The sequence below is a fragment of the Anser anser genome, assembly GCF_964211835.1.
Source record: "Anser anser genome assembly, chromosome: 4".
Classification (NCBI taxonomy): domain Eukaryota; kingdom Metazoa; phylum Chordata; class Aves; order Anseriformes; family Anatidae; genus Anser; species Anser anser.
Window position 1 is genome coordinate 9,149,492 of NC_139724.1, and position 22,179 is coordinate 9,171,670.

At 41.9% G+C, this 22,179-nt stretch overlaps 1 protein-coding gene across 6 annotated transcripts in view; it reads left to right on the forward strand.

The window, feature by feature from the left end:
- The window catches only part of UNC5C (unc-5 netrin receptor C), a 250,700-nt gene that overhangs the window by 178,747 nt on the left and 49,774 nt on the right, over positions 1 to 22,179 (forward strand). For 5 of the 6 annotated variants that reach the window (XM_083834564.1, XM_083834563.1, XM_083834566.1 and 2 more), the window contains exons 3-4: positions 4,613 to 4,756; positions 17,411 to 17,514. In XM_083834564.1, coding sequence (XP_083690690.1) covers positions 4,613 to 4,756; positions 17,411 to 17,514 — 248 coding nt within the window. Of the gene's footprint in view, positions 1 to 4,612; positions 4,757 to 17,410; positions 17,515 to 17,578; positions 22,174 to 22,179 lie in introns of those variants that run through there. The other variant, XM_083834568.1, reaches the window with a different exon arrangement.

A 22,179-nucleotide genomic window follows, 5' to 3' on the forward strand; every position in this document is an offset into this window, starting at 1 on the left:
AAAAACGATAACATTTCTGCCTCTGAAGACCAGATAATCTACCTCACAGTTTGTATAGCCAGCTAATAAGTTAAGCACTTAGGGACCGTGTGAATGGAGTGTGTCTGTGCTTGATTGTGTTTCTAAGATAGAGCTTATAATAAAATAGTATGTATATAAGCCACAATTCCCTCCTCACTCTTTCTTTTGCTCCAGAAGGGGTAGTAATTTTATTTTCATGTATACCCTCAGCCAGTGCCTCTCCTCTGTGCTCATTTAGCTGCATGCATTAGCAGTAGGCAGACTGAGCATGGCTCCCTTCACCCTCTGCCTCGTTCCACCCATTAATCCCTCATTAACGTGCAAATACAGAAATAAGCAAAGTTCTGGTTCCTTCCTACTCCTTTTCAGAGCCCAACTTGTATTAGCCCTAGAGATACATTTATTTTATTGAAATGAATAATTGCATATGTTGTGCTACTAAATATGCAAAATTTTCACACATGGAGAAATCCTCCCTATTTAATTCATGGGATGTCATCACGGATTGATTATGCCAAGGCTCTGAGCCTTATTATAAGCTATCCTCTGCCCTCACTTGGACAGAAAACTGTTAGGGGTAGGAAGATCTTTTAGACCAGTTTATTTAGTCTCCTAAAGGCTACAGGGTTTTGGACCTCTCTTGAGGGAAATTCCAGCAACGTAACGTCTTTTTCTGGTGCCAGGTTTAAGTAAATGTTTTAAAACAGTCTGATCGGTGTGTATAAATAGCCCTGGTCTTGAGCAACCTCTCTGACATCTTTTGTAACCCAGCTGATCCAGATCTGAATACTCAGGACCAGAAGACAGCAACTATTTTTGGTTTTGTTTTTTTCCTGAGATTTTTTTCACTTTCTCATACTCAATTTTTTAAAACTTCTTACATTGCTGCTCTTTTGGGAATTCTGCAGTTATTCAGAAAAGAAACGCTTATGCAGAAAGAGCCCAGCAACCCAGAAATGCATTTTTAAGGATTTGTGGTTTTTTAGTGCACAACCTTAAGATACAATTACCATTTATTTTGGAGAATTGCTTTAAATTACTTTGATTTTCTGCATTTTTGTTTTAAAGCTCCCCTCTTCACAATCTTCTTGTTGCCAGAAAAATAAGGTGTTGGTAATTAGACGAAATATCTTCACATATCTGTGTTCATACCCAAGATCCAGATGGGCTGCAAGTGGCTACAGAAACAGTTCTCAGTTTGTTGAATGCAAATCAAGTCTGGACAGTGCAAGCAAATGCTTTTCCTGTCAAATTCTAGCTATTTGTCACACTGTGAGTAGGAGTTAGAAGTCCTATACTGATGCTCTTTGTGGATTTGTATGCATTATAAGGGACCTGTTAAGCACTCTAGCTGCCCACATTTCTGTTGTCTCCCTTCAACTGTGGTTATTATTGCATTGCTTCAAAACAGGAAGAACCTGACTTCTTGCAGATAGTGGCACCATCTAAGCAATTATATTAATCCTGGAGTTTTGCAGCGCTATAAGAAAACAGTGTCAAGTATACTGCATAATTTCACCTGCTGCGTGGCTTGGCCACATGAAGAACTAGGCTGAGAAATTCAATATATTTCTAGTAAAGAAGGTAAAGTAGAGGAGATATTCTTTGTGAAAGAGTGTCATTTTGTTACTTATCACTGTGGCAAAGTAGAGTGAAAGGGGTAAAATGAAGATGACTTGTTTGAAGTCATTATCCCAGGGCTGTCCTACGCTAGCTCCACACGCGTGGTGTATAAGCGATACACTCCTGAATGAAAGCAGACAGCCTGTACCAGCTCCTCTATGAAATCTGATGTACAGCAATATGTCAGCTGGTAACGAGGCAGTTGCTACCTGAGGTATCGCTGCAAATTCCTTTTTTTGTAACCTAGCCTAGAAAGAGATTTTCTATTAGGGTTTACGCTGAAGTGTGTTAGCAGAAGGAAAAGGATTGTGATTTAATGCAACAAGGGAAGTGTACACCCCTGCGCGTGCCCCAGAGTCTGAGGTTGGCGAGATGTTCCTCCTAAATCATCGTTGCTGTTTGTGCAATGTGCTACCCATGGGCAGTGCTGGGAAGGAGTGGTCAGATCAGCCTTCCAGCGTGTCAAAACGGCATCGAGTCCAGGATGATTCTCGTACAAATGCCTCATATGCCTACTCTGGCACAAGGAACAAATCAACAAAGCAGAGGTATCACTGTGGGAATTCCTACATTTGTCACCCCTCAGTTCTGGCCATTGTTCATTACATCCCAGGTGATCCCATGGAGTCACCAACTATGCCATCAAAAAGCTATGCACCTGTTTGGCCGTGGCACAACTGTTGATACGACTCAAAGTCCACATGTCAAATGACTTTGAATAACCCAAAACCTATCAGAACTTTGTGGCTTTCTCAAAAGACAGTACCCAGACTAGGTTGTTATTCTAAATTAGAAAACATCTTAGGAAATCAAAGATAAAAGTTCTTGCTGGTATGATCGGAGGGAGCAGTTTTGTGCATGGCTTTGTACCTCCAATAGACTATCAGAGAACTGCGTTTGTGTCCCAAATGTTAAGAATTATTTCATAATTATTATTAGCCAGTACTGTCGTTACGAGCCTGCTTGCTTCAGCCCCCGGGTAACAGAGTCCACTGCTCCATCACACTGTTATAATCAGCCCTATTACGGAAACATAAAACTGTAACCTTCTAAGGCTGCTCGAGCTAGTGCTATAAGAACTGGGAATAAATTGAAGCAATCTTTAGGCCAGCAGCAGTTGCACTGGGAAAATATAACCATTTTTATGCATGTAATGTACATGCTCCCTCCCCACCCTCTTCATGCTCTTCTCAATGGGACAAAAGCTATCCTCAGACCCCTTTTGCAGTCAAATTAGCTCATCAAAGCAGAACAAGTTTATAACATAGTGTTCGCTGCATATCAAGTGTCCACACACTGCTTTGATTTCCATACGTGGGACTACAGTTGCTATGTTCTCAGTATTTCATTTCAACGGGGAGAGCTATTAGGTGTTTCCCCCCAAAGTAGGTGATTATTCGATGGCTGAAGATGTCAATGATAATGAAATAAAAAAAAAGGGGCTAGCCTGTGATGGTCTCTAGCAGGAAAATGCATCTCATTAGATGGCATTCCCACCAGAGAGGCCTATGGTATTACACGCATGAATTCCTTTCTGCTGTTGTCAGCCGAGTTTGGGAAGAACACAGCACGCAGCCTCAGTGACAGTGCACAAGGATGTACAAACAGTAATTAAGCCTTGGCTCCCTGATTGGAGCCTCGCTGAGGGCCCAAGTCGAAGGGCCCAACTGGCTGCCGGTGCTTGGGGAGCACATTAGGCACAGCATTTACGGTACAAATACCTCCTTGTCATTGTGTGCAGGACTCAAAGGGCTCGGGTCCGTGCTCGGCAGTAGGGCTCAAAACCCACCCTTTGGTGTTCGGTGATGGGGACAAACTGAACAGGCTGTGGGTGATCCAAGGATCTCTTAATTCAGTTTCCTGGCAATTCTGGAAGGAAAGGGAAAATCAGTCCCACTATACAAAATATTTACATGTGGAATTTATATATTCAAGGCTGTTTGTGAGAGAGCAGTTTTGAAAAGGTGATGGTCCTTTCTGCAGGCAGAGGCATGTTAGAAGTTTGTTGGTACTTTGGCATCAGCAACAAGGATCACATACATTGACAAGGGGTGCAGGCACCTCCTTTTTTTCCTTTCCCCCAATATCTTGGCAGGAATTAAGAGCATTTTGGCCAGGCTGTGTGTTTTGAGGCAGAAAAAGAGGATGTGTTGGTATGAAATACAGCGGTGGTCATTAGAAGATCAATGCATTACCAATGATTCCTGCAGTGGTGTCTGAGACACCGCAACGCTTCCTCGCACTTAGAAGAAGCAAAACAGTTTCCCAACAGAGAACACTGTGTGGGAAATGTGGCCAAACGTTGGTCTGCTGGTAAGGATAGGGAGCGGGGGTGGCTGCGGGTTTAAGGGTTGCGCTGAGATGCATTATGGAGGGTATGGCCAAGGAGGCTGTCAGGCACTGAAGCACATAATAAATGTCTTTTGACTGACAACTTGCTATAACCGTGGTGCAGCACTTGTGCCCATCATTACAAGCACTGGGACATTTTCTACAGCGGCAAAATCCCTTCTCCTGTGCAGTGCAGTATCAGAGCAAGCAGGACTTCTCCCTGTGGTGTATCTGTCTAGCAAAAGGAGGTGAACTACAGGAGGGTTAAGGGAGTTATATAAGTTGAATGAGTCTATAGTTTTATGATATTCATATGAAAATAAAGTTGGGCTGGATCGTCACTAGATGTAAATCCTGTGGACATGATACAATGCATATCAGCTGAGGTACTGGTCCTTTTGTTTATCATGTAGCAGACACGTGGTACGTGATAAAAGTCAAATCGCAGTGATTGTTATTCACTCACCCACTTCTCATATTATGCAGACAAAGCGTTGCTTTTTATCCTTCGTATTCTTACGACAATATTGCTGAGAGATTGATAGAGCATCACAAGGTCCCACAACTTTGCAAGCAGACTTCTGCTCCTTCCTTCCTCTGAACATGACACTGACTGGCAGTCCTTGTGCCCTGGCAGGTCTGATTGTCCGAGAAGTAAGCATCGAGATTTCCCGCCAGCAAGTGGAGGAGCTCTTCGGGCCAGAAGACTACTGGTGCCAGTGTGTCGCCTGGAGCTCTGCCGGCACCACCAAGAGCCGGAAAGCCTACGTCCGTATCGCATGTGAGTGTCAAGACGGTGGTGTGTGGGTGAGAGAAAGCGGAGCCTCCACCATTTGGGAGAGAGATTTTGGTTCCCGCCTACTGGGCTTTGCATTTTCTGCAGTTTTTGATGTGTACTAACATTCAGACCTTTGGAAGCATGCATAAAAAAATCAGTTATCTTGCTCTTAAGAGCAAGGAAGTCTTCAAAGCCAGGCTGGATGGGGCTTTCAGCAACCTGATCTAATGGGAGGTGTCCCTGCCCATGGCAGGGGGGTTGGAGCAGATGATTTCTAAGGTTCCCTTCCAACCCAGACCGTTCCATGGTTCTGCTATTCTGAAATCTCATTTTTCTCCTTTGTGTGTGGGGAAAGCAGCAAACCTGTATTTCCTATGAACAGCAATTACATGTCTCAAGAAAAGTAGCTGAAGCAAATGGATAGGAATATTGTCAAAACAAGCTCTGAAATAAGGTGTCAACTGTTCTTTTGTATCTCTGCCATCACTTAATAATGCTGCTGTTGCTCAACAAGGAAAAAAGTATGTATTTAGCATATCACATAACCAGGTTGGTAAGATTGCAAGCAGTCATCTCAGACCTAATATTTCATTATTGTTATTCATGGTTACTAACCTCCATATTTATTATGAGCCACTCCCAGCTTAGACTCCAAGAACACAGGGCAGCCAGTTCACTGAAACCAGATCTTCATTTGACTGTGCAAATATTTATTGTTCATTAATTTTCAAAGAGGTGCTTTTCTTTGTAATAGAGTAGTCACGCTGGGGACTCCCGTTTCTCTTTCACATGATGAAATCCCGTTTTGTAAAATGTGAACAAAATATTTCATCTGCAATTGTATCTCTTCATCCATTTTCACCTCAGCAAAAACACATTTTATAACAAAAGGTCATTAGAAGCCAGGTTTGCAGTACTCTTACATTTCCTGCACTGGTCCTAAGAATTTAAAATGAAAACAGAGAAGTCTTCCAGCCGAATAAAGCTTTTCACAGACACATTAGAGGGAGGGCTATAGGATGACTCTTGTTTAAAGGTCTCAATTTAGAACTTTATTCTCCTTTTGTTCTTGTGAAAATCCTCTAAGAGTAGTTACCTCTGTGTAAATATCCAGACACACATCAAGAAGGTTAAATTTAAATACACATTTTAAAACATGTACTCTAATAACTGACTGGAAATAAAAGACCTGTACCTTTGAGTACAGGACTAGCCTCAGAGAGGAATTTCTCCAGGGTTAAAGGAAATTAAAAGTATTGTACATGTTCATCCAGCAAAATTAGAAATGCCATTACGTATGTGCATAGTGTTTTCCCATGCCAGGGAACCTTTCAAGACTTTGGGCATTTTCTTTTTCTGTACTGAAACAAAAGAGCAATTCCATTTTTTTTTTCTTCCAAGCAGTCAGCACTTCAGGGAGGCTTAGCAATGTTTGAACAGGTTTTTTTTAGATTATGAGCCCTATGTTAACTCATTAAGCCGATTTTCATGTCCTGCCAGTTAGCCTATGACAGATGACCATCGAATTAATGCAGTTTACAAGTCAAAGTGTATTTCACTTGATGGTTAAGTAACTTCTGTGTACTTCCATACCTGTGCACTTTGTTTTTATATATAGCACATAATTATTGTATGCACATGGAAGTTATTTTATATCAATTGACATTTCTTCCCAGGTGTCCAAATTTCTATTGAAGATGCTCATAATACAGAGTTTGCTTTTTTTTCTTACCAAATTGTGGAGATAGGTGAACAATCAGTTTAGTGATTTTTGCAGTGTCCTGGGGTTTCTTTTAGAACAGTCTAATTAAAGAAATTCCAGGGAGTGTTATGTGCTTGTCACTCGAGCACAGCTTTGCATTTTAGTGGAGATTTTTTCTTTTGTTCCTGAGTTTAGGATTCTTGGTCAGCTTTGACTAGGCAAGTCACTTTCACTCCTTGGGATTAGGAGTTGAAGTGTCAGGCTGTCAATCTACAGGCTTTTGAACAGCTGCAGAGGCACCTTCTCTGCAAAACAACCTATTTCTAATTTCACAGATTTTTGTAAATTTCTCAGGTAACCTGGGCTATCCTTTTAGGAACACAGACATATGATCAGGGATACATACCTCCCTCGTGTGATGTCATTTTGTCTGCAAGATCACTATTTTAAACTGTGGGCTCAGATATACTGGTATTTATCAATACTCACAGCCTTGATATCAAAGGACTGAATATGGACTGTCAATACAATTGTTCCCTACCTAAACTTTAAACACAGCTGAAAAGTCTGCTGATGGTTACACAGTGTTCCATGAGACAGGAAGGTAAGGGAGGGTTCATGCAGTATTTATGAATCTGGTCCAAAATTTAGGAGAGGCAGAAGAGTCCAGCTCTTCAGCTCTGCCTGCATCTGTAGTTGCATGCGTATGTCACTAATGCAGTCTTCACTTTTAATTCATACGAAAAGTGAACATTGATACCTTTGGCAAAAGTGAGGAGTGAACGGAGCATGTAAAGTGCTCTGCTTAATTTATTATTTAATTTAATATTATTTATTTATTTATTTATTGTTTAATTTATTGTGTATTTTAATACCTGAACCTGTGATTTCATCTCAACATGTACAACTGTAGCGTAACTAGCCATTCCTATCACATTAAGAAAAAAAATCTTTTCTCCCTCTCCCTCTTCCTTTCCCTTTCTCTGTTTTCCTTCTCCTTCTCCTTCTCTTCTTTCTCTCTTTTCTCCCTTATGACCACTGGTCTTATTCAGGAATTGCTGTGTCGTCTCAAGGACTGGAGCAGCACTCCATTAAAACAAACAAAAAATAATAGCATTCAACATCTCTGTTCACTGAGCGTGTAATAGAATTAACTGAAAAGTAATTTGAAAGTGTGAAAAATGTGCATCCTGGAAAAGTGGCTTGTATTTGTTTAATGCAGGGTCAGGCATGTGTCAGAAAGTACATAACAACCTAGTCAATGAAAGTTCTCTATGAAAATCAATTGCAACATCTCTCTAGCCAAGTAAAGAGCCTCAGTTATTCAGGAAGGGAGTAATCTATAAATATGAAGTGCAGATTCTGCTGCATTTCAAAGGCTGTACATGCTAGCCATACAAATAAGAAGAGGCTGATTCAAGCCAACAACCTGGCTCCCCAAAGTGTTTGGGGCATTTATTGGCATCTCACCACTGCACTCCTGGACCTCCTGTATGCTCCCTTCTGGGCAGGCTGTTTCTGAAAAGGAGCAGCACGGCAGGTGATAGAAACATCATTATTTTCAGTTTCTTTCATATGCCATGGAATTCATCTTCCTGAGGCGCTGGTGTCCCCATGAGGGTGGAGCTGAGCATTTTGTCCTCTTGAATTAGCAGATTCACTGGGATTAATTTTCAGTCTGCCATTCTTGATAGTTCCCTAACCAACAAAAGCGGGGACTCCTTATGTACATCTTGGTGGAGCTGGAAAAATATAAGATTGTTGTCTGAGATATTGGCCTATGAAAGTGCTAAAATGCATTTCCTACTTGTTCATACATTTCTTCTTTGTTCTAAGCACATGTAATCAGGTGCATTGGAGTCACTAATAGGTTTTGATACAGTTCTTCTACTCAATTTAAACAAATGGACAGAGGAAGGATAAAGTTTGGGTAGCTTTCTCTTTGGGTAAAAAAAAAATATCAAGCCCAATATAAAGTTTTAATGTGAATTTTATGTAACAAGGCTGATGTCATTTAACAGGTAAAACCTAACAGGGCACAATTCCTGTTTTAAGGATGAATGATGCCTGAGCGTGTGAGAGCAAGAGCAGAGTTAAACCCACTAGAAAATACATCTGATAAAGACTAAACAATAGCCTCAGGATTTGACCTAATTTTTAGATCAGATAATAACAGGGTGGCTAAGACAAATTGCTTTGAGCCCATGTGCGCAAAGCAGCCTCACTTTTCATTTGCTCCGGTTTTGTGTTGGTGTAGCCTCACTGACTTCATGACGTTAACCAAGGCTGTCCTTGAGAAAATATAGTGAGAATATAAACCCTAAATCTGCTGTCAGGTTTTGGATTTGTTGAAAACAAGTAAGAAAATAACAGCTTTTTCTGCAACTTCTGTTGAATGATCTTTTTTTGGTGTAACGAATCTGGAGAGTCTCTTCTTTTCTCTTAGTCATTATCCTAAAACCAAAGTAGGAAGGAAGGAAGGAAGGAAGGAAGGAAGGAAGGAAGGAAGGAGGGGGGGAGGGGGGAGGGAGGGAGGGAAGGAAGGAAGGAAGGAAGGAAGGAAGGAAGGAAACTTAGTTTTCATTTTAAAAATATCATTTTAAAAAGCCCTGATGTAGTAAGGAACTGCAGTAGTTAATCTTTATATAATTTCATATTAGTTTACTGTCTACTTATCTAGAAGCCTTTTTTTCCCCAGACACTTTTTCAAAGGAATGTAGCTAATATATGCATGTCAGATGCTGTATACTGATAAGATAAATGTGGTACAGAAAAGTAAACTAGTTTACCTGATGGTTTATCTCTGCTTACAAGGGGTATGCAATCATACAAAGAAACAGATATAAAAATGTCCCCTCACTACAAGAAGGACATGGAGGTGCTCGAGAGAGTCCAGAGAAGGGCAACGAAGCTGGTGAGGGGTCTGGAGAACAAGTCTTACGAGGAGCGGCTGAGGGAGCTGGGGTTGTTTAGCCTGGAGAAGAGGAGGCTCAGGGGTGACCTTATCGCTCTCTATAGGTACCTTAAAGGAGGCTGTAGCGAGGTGGGGGTTGGTCTATTCTCCCACGTGCCTCGTGACAGGACGAGGGGGAATGGGCTAAAGTTGCGCCAGGGGAGTTTTAGGTTGGATATTAGGAAGAACTTCTTTACTGAAAGGGTTGTTAGGCATTGGAATGGGCTGCCCAGGGAAGTGGTTGGGTCGCCATCCCTGGAGGTCTTTAAAAGACGTTTAGATGTAGCCCTTAGTGATATGGTTTAGTGGAGGTCTTGTTAGTGTTAGGACAGAGGTTGGACTGGATGATCTTGGAAGTCTCTTCCAACGTAGATGATTCTGTGATTCTGTAAAAAATAATAATAATTTTAAAAAATCACAGATTCATTACTGACTGTCAGTTATCTCATCTTTTAGTATTGGGGCTGCAGTGTCTTTCTTCCCCCTGCCTTCACACAACTAAACCAGGCAACCGTATGAGCATGTGCTCCTGTAGCCACCAAAGGCTTTTGTTGGCTACACTAAAACATGCATTTTGTAGCCTCCAACGCATATTGCAATAGATATAAATTTGGTGCACAGCAGGATAAAGAGTGAGAGCTGGGAAGGATAACACTTGAAAGTTTTAATAGGAAGGCATGTCCAGGATGTGCCCTATTAAAAACAACAACGAGAGAATGCTTTGTGCATTTTGATAAGAGAATTAGCAGAGATAGGACCTTAATTTCTTCTCTGTGCACCGTTTCAGTTACTCCTAATCAATATCTGCTTCACGTAGTTAATGAGGGGATAACTGCATTCCGTGGTCTGGAGCTGAGACCGCTGAAGAAACAACGTCAGATCACAGAAAGGGCAGCACGGGAGTTAACTAAGCATTTAACATACTTAGTACGGTAACTCTGCTTTTCCTCTTCACAGGCTTGTTTGTCTGCTGCTTCCCAAATTAACAGGCGTGACCAATTCTCAAACTTAAGGATGCAATTGCAGCAGTAATAAATACTCATAAATAAGCTATAAAAATGCCGTAAATACAAATCACATTGTTCTGTAATAAAGACTTAAGGTTTTATAAATTAAGATAGACATTCACTTCATTGTTAGCATTGTTTAAAAACCAAAAGAACCCCTTTACTAAATGTATATGGGTTTAAATCCCCTAGCAGGAGCCTTGAGAATACCCTATGCTAACATGCCCAAGAAATGATCATCTTTCAATGGAGTCTGTTTAGAGAGTGATGATGAAACATGGATGCAATCAAGAAGTTAACAAAAGTTTGTATACAGTTTGGTCATGATGAGACATCTATGTGAGTCAGAGTAGCATATTAGAAGAGCAACAACAACAAAATACCATGTTTATATATATTGTTTGCTGTTTTACTATTTCAGTGTGTTATAAATTCAATTCTACCTGTAAACTGTAATGTACACTTGATGTTTGTAATGTCTATCTTCAGAACATTTAGTTCATCTGTCATCTAGAGCCAGTTGAGGTGTCATTTAAACTTCACATTTAGATTTTCTTGAAAGACAAGGAATTTAGATCCCGTCTTCAATAACCAAATAAAGTAATGAACGGCGTTAAGTTTATAAGTTAGTTCTCAGGTTAAGCTTACAAAATAAAACAATATCTAGCTATCAAGTAAAAATATAACAGGAGGAGAAGGGTGTGATTGATGCGTGCCTGGGAACCCATCTGCTCAGTGAATTCTTTATGAAGTGGGCTTGCTTGAATTTTTTACAGTTGTACCAATATCGAACGTGTTGAGTGGGTACTTCATTATAGACGTAGCCCACGTGGAAGCTGTGTTGTGAAAGGCTGTTTTGTCTTACCAGCACATGGCTGAACTAGCTTAGAGCTGAAGGGGGAGGAATGGGACAAATGATTTTTCAGCAGGTGTGCAGGCGGTGGGTGAGGCTCCAAGCAGCTGCCAAGGGTAAGTGTTATCCCCAGCTGGCTGAAGATGCCATCAGCAGAATGAGGGTCTGGCAGGTGTGCATCTCCCATTTGCTCAGGCTCTGAGTACATAGTGAGTAACAGAGGACAGCGGGTCATAGGATCAAGCAAAGCATCTTACAGGTGGTAGCCCAGCAAGTGAGGGGTGTTCATCAACTTGTTCGGTACCTGAGGTCAGCAGATGTAGCGTCCTGTGTCCCCAAAACATGTTGTGCTCTTCCAAGTAGTCTTCCTCTGTCCCCGTCAGCTGGGATGCGAAAGTTGATGTGGCTTCTTGGCCACATGAGATGGCAGCCAGAGGCCTCGCTCCCTGGGCTGAAGAACTAGAAGCAAGCTCAGCTCAAGCCATGAGGTGCCACGTCCTTGAAAAGGGGGAAGCTTCTTCGTCTTTGCTGCTCCTCTCCAGTCTGAGAAGGAGGCTTACAGTGCCACGGCATGTGCCAGATTTGAGCAGTCCTGCCAGATTTGAGCAGTCCCTCCAGAGAAGGAAGGAGAAGCACGGAGTTGTACACTGAACACAAAGACTGGGTTTTGAGGTGCTGACTCCCATCCCCAGTTCCAGGTATTGACGCTTGGGCCAGCTGCAAGCACAGCCCAGTCTAGCTTCAATCTCATCCCACAAGCAGCAAGGCACAGAAGTGTGCCCTGGGAGGGAAGTCAGCTTTGATCGATGCCCAGCATGTGTCTGATACAGCAGGGGACTCTGCAGAGAGAGGCACCCCATTTACAACTGACAGAGGTTTCAGGGGGATCCCCTGGGCTGATGACACTCTTGTGACAGTCTCAGTGGAAGTCTGGTCTGATCTAATTAACAACAAAGAGCTGAAACCACACAAGGACAAAATGAAAGAAAAGAGAATTTTTATATATAACCTTTCCATCACTTACCCACCAGTGTGATTGAGCATGACAAAGATTGTAAATTCAGCTGTGAACAGAAGAGAGAGGATGAAGTATGTCTGATAGCACATGGTTTCTTACATTTGGATTGCAGTTCAGTCTCTAATGCTTTTTTTTAGGGAAAAAAAAGAAAAAAGAAGAAAAAAAAAAAAAGGTTTCTCAACTTCACCAGCATCACAGAAAGTGATGGAAGAACAAGATAGTTTTACAATATCATTCATGTTTTTCTAACTCAGCACCAATCAATCATCTATGTTTGGGAAATAAATGCAATGACATATGTTTTTACAAGCACATGGATCCTCTTTCATTACACAGAACATCAGTGGTGTTTTCCCACTCTTTTTCCACAATTATTTTTCTGTTTGGGCATTTATTATTAGTCTGGATAAAATTAAAACAGGATTGAATCTTGCCTCTTGACAACACTCTCAGCAATAGGAGGTAGACTTGGATTAGAGAGCTTGGCTACCTATTGATATACTCATAACAGCTAAAAAAATACCAAGCCTTATTCCCCCTTTTCAAGTGTTTTATCTGCATTTTTTGCACATAGTACATTTGATTTTATATGGATGCCTATATGTACTGCCTGTAAGAAGTAAACTGTCATATATATGTACTCCTTGTGAAGGTCTTCATATTCTTAAAAACTTCTTTCTCTGACGACAGACATCAAATGTATGTTCTTCTCTCAATGGGCATAGCTAACAGGAAAGTTGGATAAAAAATAATGTGGCTTTTCTTTTTGCATTCTTAAAGCTTGCTAATTTTTTTGAAATATATTTATAGAAGGAAAGTTGGAGTTACTAGAAGGAGCACAGAATAAAGAGTCTTTAAGGTCTACCAAGGGCAGAAATCCATCTTTCTCTGACAGTAATGCAGCATTGTTCTGTTCATTTCTGGTTTACATCTAATTCCTGTCTGACAAGTGTCCGTTTTTCATTCTCATTCATTAGTCACCCTTGCATTAGCACTGACTTGAAGACATCTGACCTGCCTCTTATCACGTTTCTCAGAAATGATAAAAGATATCCTTAAAGTTTTACCCACCCACCCATCACAGCAAAATACAGAGCAACAGAAAGGAGATAAAATACATTTGGTAAAAAAAAAAAAAAAAAAAGAAGAAGAAAAAAAGAATAAGGTCATTCTTTGCTCTTTTGTAGAAGATGACAGGTAGAAAATGAACTAAGGACATGCTATGAGTGTGTATAGAAACTATTATCTTTAGCAGGTGAAAATGCAACTTTTGAGCTGTTTTTAAGCTAAATATGCATTAAACTTAAAAGGAATTTAACAATGCATCGAAATTAAGCTCTAATGCCCTTCTTCCCCAAAAGCATAGAAATTCAGGAATAAAGTTAACAATATGGCATACACTGAGATTTTGATTTCCCATTACACTATTTCAGTTTTATGCTTGTGGAAATTCTCTCATTTCAATGCAGCTCTGAATGCAGCCATCTGTCCTTAACAGAGAGGCTTGCACAGAAGTATTTCAGGAGTCTCGGATGAAAGTCTCGTCTTAAGTATGCTGTAAATGTGCTGCAGTATATGCCACAAGAGCCCCCTCTGAATTTACTAAGACTCTACGTTAGTAAAGAAAATAGTCTAGCTCAAGGTGGCGGACCAGAATTTTAATTCTTCTCCTTGCTTTCTTTTTATGAAGAAATCCTTGAAGAGAAGTTAGAGGCAGGGGGAAAAACCTGATGGTGGTACAGGCTGTCCCCCGGGCCTGGCGGTGACGTCCTCACCTGTGGCTGGGTGCAGTATATGAAGGAGCCCACAAGCAGAACAAGGTGGACCTTTCAGCATTGCTTCCCACCAGGGCTTGCTCCACTCCGAAGTGATGAGCTGTGGCAGCAATGCTACCTGTATAATGGGAGTATCGCTAATGCAATCAGGGAGTATTCTTCGTTACTAAAATTATAATGGAAAGAAAGTGCAGATGCACTAAATAAGTGTCTCTCCGTATTGAGGGTGAGGGGGGAGAAGGCTCTCTCACCATCATGTTAACAGGGCTGCTGCTGACCTGAAGCTTTAATAATTCACACTGCCTCTTCACAGACAAAGAGGTCATGACAGAGAATGGATCAAACGTTTTATTGTTGTGTTGGTTTTTTTTAAGGCATATTTTCTGAAGATTGTTAAAACTTTTTTTTTTTAAATGGGATGTATTTTATTTGTCTTTTACCATTCTTTGGGAAAATGTACCCCTTCTGTCCTTGCTTGCAAGCAATCGTAACTTCTATGACACTTCCGAAAAGTGACAAATGTGTTTGAAAAGGCTCCCTTTGGAAAAGATCCAAAGTCCCTCAGTACATTAGCAAGCTCACCCACTCCTGGTTGATAGTGTGAAGTTGCCGTGATGACTGTAACTGTTAAATGGAAAAGGAAGCTGAAGACTGAAGAATTAGAAGGAAGTCTTTATCTACAGAAATCACGCTGCAAGGGCCATAGGAAAAAGGAGTCATTTCAAAACTCAGTGCTGTCCCAGCAGGGACTTTCATGATAGCTACAGAAGGTGAGGAAATTGTTTGCCCAGGCCCTCCACTTCTTCACCATTTAAAAACCCACCTTATTAACTTGCTTGTCTTTTGCAACCAGTGAACCTTATGCCTGCTTAGGTAAGAAGTGCCCGGCACAGCTGCCATCTGTAGCTATTTGTAGGTGGCAGGGCTGCAGCGGAAGGTGGTGGGTAGCTCTGGCTGCATAAAGCTGTAAACGTGGGATGGAGCTAACAGAACAGGGGATAAAAGCTCCCAGTCTTGTAAATACACAATTATGTACTTTTTTTTTTTTTTCTTTTCGAAATGAGTATCATTTACTCAACAGTATCTAATGGCTCCTTTGAGAACATTGCTGTCTATTATGTCAAGGCCCCTACTTAGCGTATTTTTAGTTTGTGGATCATTGACCCACTGGAAAGCAGTGGTGCTGCTCAAGTGCTTCACGCCAGGCGAGGCTCTGCAGCGTGGGAGGGGAGCTGGGGGAGCCGCATCCTATGGGATTCCTCTCGCCTCCCATAACTGTACTGCGGCACTTCCCAGGGAAAACAGGCCATGTGTACCTAGCAGTTCCAGCTGCTGAGAATAAAGAGGGTAAAGTGTTAGGTTTTTTGTTTGCTTTTTTGCCTTTTTTTTTTTTTTACTGTTATTACACATTTTTAGACTTAATGCTGTTTACTTTTGTTTGCATTAAAATTGGTGGGTTTTTTTTGGAGGTGAGCATTTCGTGAGTGAGGTAATTGCTGTGCACACATGAGGCTGCTGGAAACTTCAGAGCTCTATTAATGTTTCAGGAAGGTAGGGAGGACAGTAAATCAATGTGTCAAGGAAAAGCCTCGGATTATTATCTGTCTAATCTGGCTCTACTGTATTCATCCCTCCATATCTGAACACATGAATGCTATTATTAATGAGCCATTTATTGCTGTGCTTATATTCTTCTATTACCAGCAGTATAATAACTTTCTCACTTATCCTCATGATATTAGAGCACAGTACATCTGTTATAATTGTCCATAACATGTACATACATGTACATTATGTGTATTAAAGTATACCTGATGTGGAGGGAATTCTTCTCCACTGGAGATATCTGTGGAACTAGCAGTAATATAGTCCAAGTTATCTCTGATCTAAAGCAAACTGCTTTAACCCAGCATTACATGTGCCCAGGATATGTACCAAGCATAAAGGATCTGTGAGGAGCCTGGACCACAGGAAGAGTGTCATGTCCCAAGAAATCTAGCAGCTCCTGAAAGATCTGCCCATCTGTGCATTTAACGTGCAGAAGTACAGTGAGCAAAATCAGGGGGTTGTGCTTGGAGTGACTCCCACCCACAGAGGGGATCTGGAGCATTTTGTTGTTACCCAAATTGAGCTGTACAGCCCTGGCTAGCCTGTCAGAGAGAGTGGGATGAAGCTGGTAATGCTGGGGCTGGCAACACCGTGGGAGCTACATACAGGTGTCAGGGACAGACCTAATCTCTCCGGTTGTCTTGCTGTGATTCCTCTCACATGAAGTAGCCTCGCTGGCCCAGAGTACCACCGGTGTGTCAAGGATGCCAACAGGCACAACCAGGCGAAGCTTGACATGTCATGCAACAAAATCACCAGTTCTGTCTTCCATGTCGTAGGTTAAAGCCCCCTACATCAACATCTGAGGTTAAAATGGTGGATTTTTTTGCTCGTTTTCTAAAGCCAGCCCGGCTCTTTGATCTGGATTCCAACAAGGCCCCGTGTCCACCTGCAGCAGGAACAGGCAGCAGGGGAGAGTGTCCCCAGCTGCTACTGGGGCTGAATGCTCACCTTTCCCTCTCCACCCTGGCACAATGAAGAGTGTGTCAAACCATGGTGGAAATGTGGATCCAGTGGTAAGATAGGAAATTCCCAAGTCCGTTTTACCACCGATGCAAATATGTTACAAAAGTGTACAAGAAATGCCAAAGTGAACTGCTCCAAGATCAGGAGACACATTTGGTGTTGTCTCTGCCTGTGACATTTCTGTGGTGCTGTGCAGGGACCCAAGCATGGTTCAGCTATACGTTATGGCTAGCGTTATCTATTTAGTGTTACAGGGATAATGAGACAGTGAAGACAAAGTAGCTAAAGCTGTAAAGTTAACATTTATAAATTAAAAATGGCAGCACAAACACTTTAAATTATGAGTTTAGGATAACTCAGCTTATGTGCTTTAGTTTTACAGGTTCTTATAATTTCCTTTAACTTTCTTTAGTGATTCACTGGCATAGCTTAGCAAACATAAATTACCTGAAGATGGGATTTCTTTTTCCTTTTGTTCTGTGTCTGACTGAACATGACCTTTCACAGCGAGGCCTTGGTTCTTGGCTGGGTTCACGTGTACTACCACAATATAAATAATAAATCCACTATGAAACCTCTGACCATTTAATGCTTGAATGAAGTGAAAACATGTCTCGGTGTTGAGTGCTCCACTTTCCAGGGAGCAGATATGCTATTTTCTCTGTTTAGTAAGACCTCTCACATCTTAGGCAGTACAGCAATCAAATGTGATACGCACCACCAGCTATTAATACTATTAATTTGCCTCCTTCTCCCCCTCTTTCTCCCTCCCCAGATCTCCGGAAGACTTTTGAGCAGGAGCCCCTGGGGAAAGAAGTGTCCCTGGAGCAAGAGGTCCTGCTCCAGTGCCGTCCCCCTGAAGGCATCCCAGTAGCTGAGGTGAGCAGCAGTGGCATTTTGCCCCAAGCAGCTGGCATTTGGGTATCCTAACTGAGGCCTGATCGGTGGCTAATGGGGCGGGGAATGAGGGCATGTCGTGATGAATGGATGGTAACGGAGAGCTGACTGCCTGCTGCTGGTAGACAGGATTGATCGGGAACTGATTAATGGCTTTGGAAGCGATTAAGGTGTCTTGCTGGGCAGAGCTATAGGAGGTTTGGTTTCAGGTTTTTGTTCTCTGTCAGAAGTCGTAGTTATAACTGGAGTCCAAAGGACACATAGCTGGTGGGGCACACTAATGCCATCCTATTATCTTTCCTTGGCCTTTTAAAGAAAAGGCCATTTCAGTTATCGAAAGAGGCATCTTTCAAACACGCTATAAAGACATTTTAATTCTTTGTTTGCTAGATTTTATTTCCCTCACATGTTTGTGCATATACTTGTGTGTGCACCGGCTGGCCAGCTAGGTGCAAGAGGATGTATCGTGGTCCAGTGTGGGTTCCCAGGTGAGGCAGCACAAGGTGGGGGCAAGTAGGGGTCGCATCTGCAAAATAATCCATTTTCTTAGGCTTATCTGTATTTCTCACTGGCATTTAAGTAATAGAGAGTGGGTAGCCTTCCATCCACCTGGCAGGAGCAAATCTACTCTTCACCAAAATACGTGCCCCCGGGCAGCAGCAGGTTGCTCTGCCTAAGTGCAGTGGTGGCTCGAGCCGAAGATGGCTTCGGCTCATTGCTCACGGGAGGGGGGTTTCTGAGTCACAGGGGAGCACTGAAATCCTAAATCTGCTTCTGCTATTAAGAGAAAAATTGATTGTTAATGATGGTAATTCCCCTATCTGAATTCTCCTCGGTCTTCCTCTGCCGCGCAGAGAAGGAACTGTTGCCAATTTGCATTAGGATAAGTTAGGCTGTCATGGCTAAGTAGCAAACTGGTTGTCACTCAGCGCTGATGACTGATTTCTCAAGAGACAAAACTTTAAGCGTTACCTCCCCAAGTTCAGGTTTAGTTGGAATTGCAGAGAAGTGTCCACAAACATCAGAGGGAATAATTAGCATAGATTTCTCCTCTTTCCTTTTTCCTTAGGCTGTTTTCTTTTGCCTTTAAGATTCCCAAAACTGTAAAGAGCATTTAGGTCTGCTGAGCCAGCCTGCTGACAACCTCAATGTTAATCAGTTGGCTTTCCCAAAGAACTTATCAGCTTTTTTTTTTTTCCTTTCAGATGCTCCTTTACCTCAAATCAATTTGCCATTGTGCCTTGATGAGTATTTGAAATGGGATAGGCTACTGGAGGGGCAGATCATTACCTTTGCTAGAAACTGAGATTGGTCATGACAGGTAGTTTTTTTGAGTGTGGTGTTACAAGTACCTCCGAAATGTTGGCGGTGAGCACAGGTATTCCCATGGAAAGGTCTATAATGCCTGGTCAGGTGGCCAGGACCCAAACAGCATGATTTAGCATGCTATGTGGAAGGAGAGCTCTCTCTGCTGTTATAAAAAATTCTGCATGAACCATTACTACTTGTAACTGTTATTCTTAAGTCAAATTATATCTGTCCTCCTTCCACCAAGCAGCTGTAAAGGCAAAAAAAAAAACCGTGCTGCACTTGCCATGTCTGCTTCCTAGTACAACATCTCCCAAGGAAGTGATCTCTGAAAAGATCCCCTGTGAGCTGCTTTCATAATAATTGCACTTTTTCCTGCCTCCAAGTATCCTGGCTCACTTTGTCAATAGCAGAGATTCATGACTCTACATTAACAGGCTCTGAATCTTATTTGTACCGTGGTCAGGGCAGACACCAATTAACACTTGGCAGGCTCCAAAATCATATACTCCCCATCTGACATTCAAAAGAGCCATTCTCAATGTTGTATTTTTTTTTTCTCTTCTGACTTTTGAAGTCGGGAGGAGATCAAACACCCAGATTGGACAGCCGCCTAATACAGCCTCTTTGTAGATTCTTTCCAACACTATTAAAAGAACAAAGACCTGAACACTAATGAATATGAATACCTTAATGTGACACTTTATTGCAGCCACTTGGTGAAGCTGGTAAGATAAATTTTAAAAAATGGCAAGATGAAAGGTAACTTGGTGGGTTGAAGGATTACATGATTATTTTAATTTAGAGATGAATGAGTTCTTTGTTTAAGACTTCATTTATTTGTTCAGAGAAGTTTCTGACATGGTGGTACAGGTAACTAAGTAAGAAAGGACTTGGGAGAAGGCAGGCAGCAGACTGAGGCTTTTTTGCACACTGGAGAAAGTCTGGTTTGATTCCAGGTAGAGTAGGGTGTCATAAATGCTGCAGCTATCAGCAGTATTTCCAAATGCTTTAGTGACCATGTACCTCAGACTCTTCCCACTCTGGGCACTATGTTGTGTTTTGGTGTTGTTTTTTATGACTTACTGGCTTCTGCAGCAGTCACTGGCTTTAGCAACGAAGAGGGAAGAAAAGATTACACTATGAAACTGTACAAAATACACATTCAGTGTGACATCATGTTGGAGTCCAGAGTCCTGGAGTCTTCCACTTGTTTTTTGTTTGTGTTTTTGTTTGTTTGTTTGTTGTTGTTGTTGTTTCTCTTTTTATTAATTATTATTTAATTCTGATTAATCAATTAAATTTTATTTATTTATTTCTCCTGGTGTTTCCAAGTGGTGGGAACAACCACGCTTAGGGATAAATTCTTTTCTCCTTTTGGTAGCGAGGGAATTTAGTCCTATAATTGCCAGCATATTTAATTGCAGTTAACTGTGTAGAGCTCTTATGGATCAATGCTGGAGCAGTTCTTGTTATTGAAAGGCTGAAACACATAACAGCATTCAGCTGCTCGAGAGGGCAAGAAGGACAAAGATCGAGATGGGCAGGCAAAGCTTTTAAAGCAGCACTTATGAGTCCCTCAGATCCACTAGGACATGATGAGCATTAGTGTAGGCTCAGATCATGGCCACTGAAAAGAAACTTCAAGATCCGAACAGAAGAAGAAGAGAAGGGTATGTGTTAAACTACACCAGCCTCATGTCCTGAGGTCAAATCAAAGTACATCCTGCTTGTTCACTTGGGACAAAGTAAGAAGCAGAGGGTTTGCTTGGTCACTAGGAAAATCAGATCAGCTTCTCTGTGGTCATATACCTCTACCCACCAGCCCTGACCAGCATCTGTGCCAGCTGCTCCATGGCATACGTACCTACTCCTAGCATTATAGCTGATATCAAGCTGAACCTACCTACAGATTCTGAAATACCTGGGGAAGTGTTTTGCCTTTTCCTGTACCTGGCCCTGATGAGCAGGGATGGTTACACTGAGGTTTCCACATGCAGCAGAAGGGTAAAGGGGCAAATTCACATTGGCCTACCTTGAAGAAAAAAAAAAAAGAGAGAGAAAAAAAATGGAATGAGAGGAATGGAAATGAAAACAAGCAAAAACACTAGCTCCATGCTTCCTTGCCCTGTACTTTTCATCAGTGGAGAGGAATTGGACAAGGCAGTGATATAAGCAGTCTGGCCCGACTGTCATCGAGAGCTGCCAGTGCTAGGCACTGCTGGAGATTAGGCAGTCCCAGCTCCCTGGTGTCACACAAAACGTCCATTTCAGTTCTACTCTGTTTCAGGTGTGCATTTTTTCAAACTTAACCTGAGAAGCCAGGAACAATCCCATTCTGCAGTGCTCCAACAGGAATGACAGAATTATTAGCAATTAATCCCCTATTTCATTTAATTTGTTCTTTGAAAGATGCCAGCATCATATTGCACATGGCAAAATACAGTCAGAGGCACCAAGTCACAGCAAATTAGGTCACTGAGATAGGATATAGATCAAAGCATCAATGAGATGTAAGATTGGTTAATACGCCATAAGCTGCTAGACGAACTTCTGCATTGAGATGTGTGATTTGCTGCACCTTCACCAGGGGGATAATTGCTTCTTTAATTATAATTGAAGTGTTTCACGGAGGAGTTTAACTGGAGAGCAGGGTGCAGCATGCAGTTTGGTGACCCATTTGAGTTTAAAACATGACATAGTATTTATCCACATCCACGTCTCTAATTAGGAATTAGCGCAAGGAGGAAAGCATTCCTCTGTCAAGAGGCAGACCGAGGTGTTTTGCTGAGTCAAGATGACTGCGACACGGGCTTCGTCGAGCTGTCGTTGCATGGGGAAAACCTGGTGGAGGCTGAAGACTTCTTTAAATAGGCAGCATCAGGTGGCTGCTCCATCTAATTGATTGATAATACGACTGCTGTTTGCCTCCTTTCATGAGAGATGCTTATATTTTGCTGCAGTTGTCCCTTAATTGGAAGTTCATGTGTATGCATTTCCATGCAGGTGTGTGTCACTGAGACAGAGTTTATATTCCCAGCAGGAAAGTGAGCTTAAAGAGAAAGAGAGTGGAGCAGTTTGTGGGCACAAATACTAATTAGCTAGGAAGCAGCACTGCCCTTTGCAGTGCCTTGCAGCACACAGCTGAATGCCTTCAGGTGTCAGCAGGAGGAAGACGAGGAAGGGGGACATGGGTTTGTCTGTGGGAGGAGCACAACCCTTTTTCTCTCTTTTGCTACCAAATTCCAGCAGAGGCTTCAACCATCGGTGCTCCGTGCTCATTTCTGGTGTTGGTCGGTGATGTACATTGCTTCTCCTGAATCAAATTATGTGGTAAGA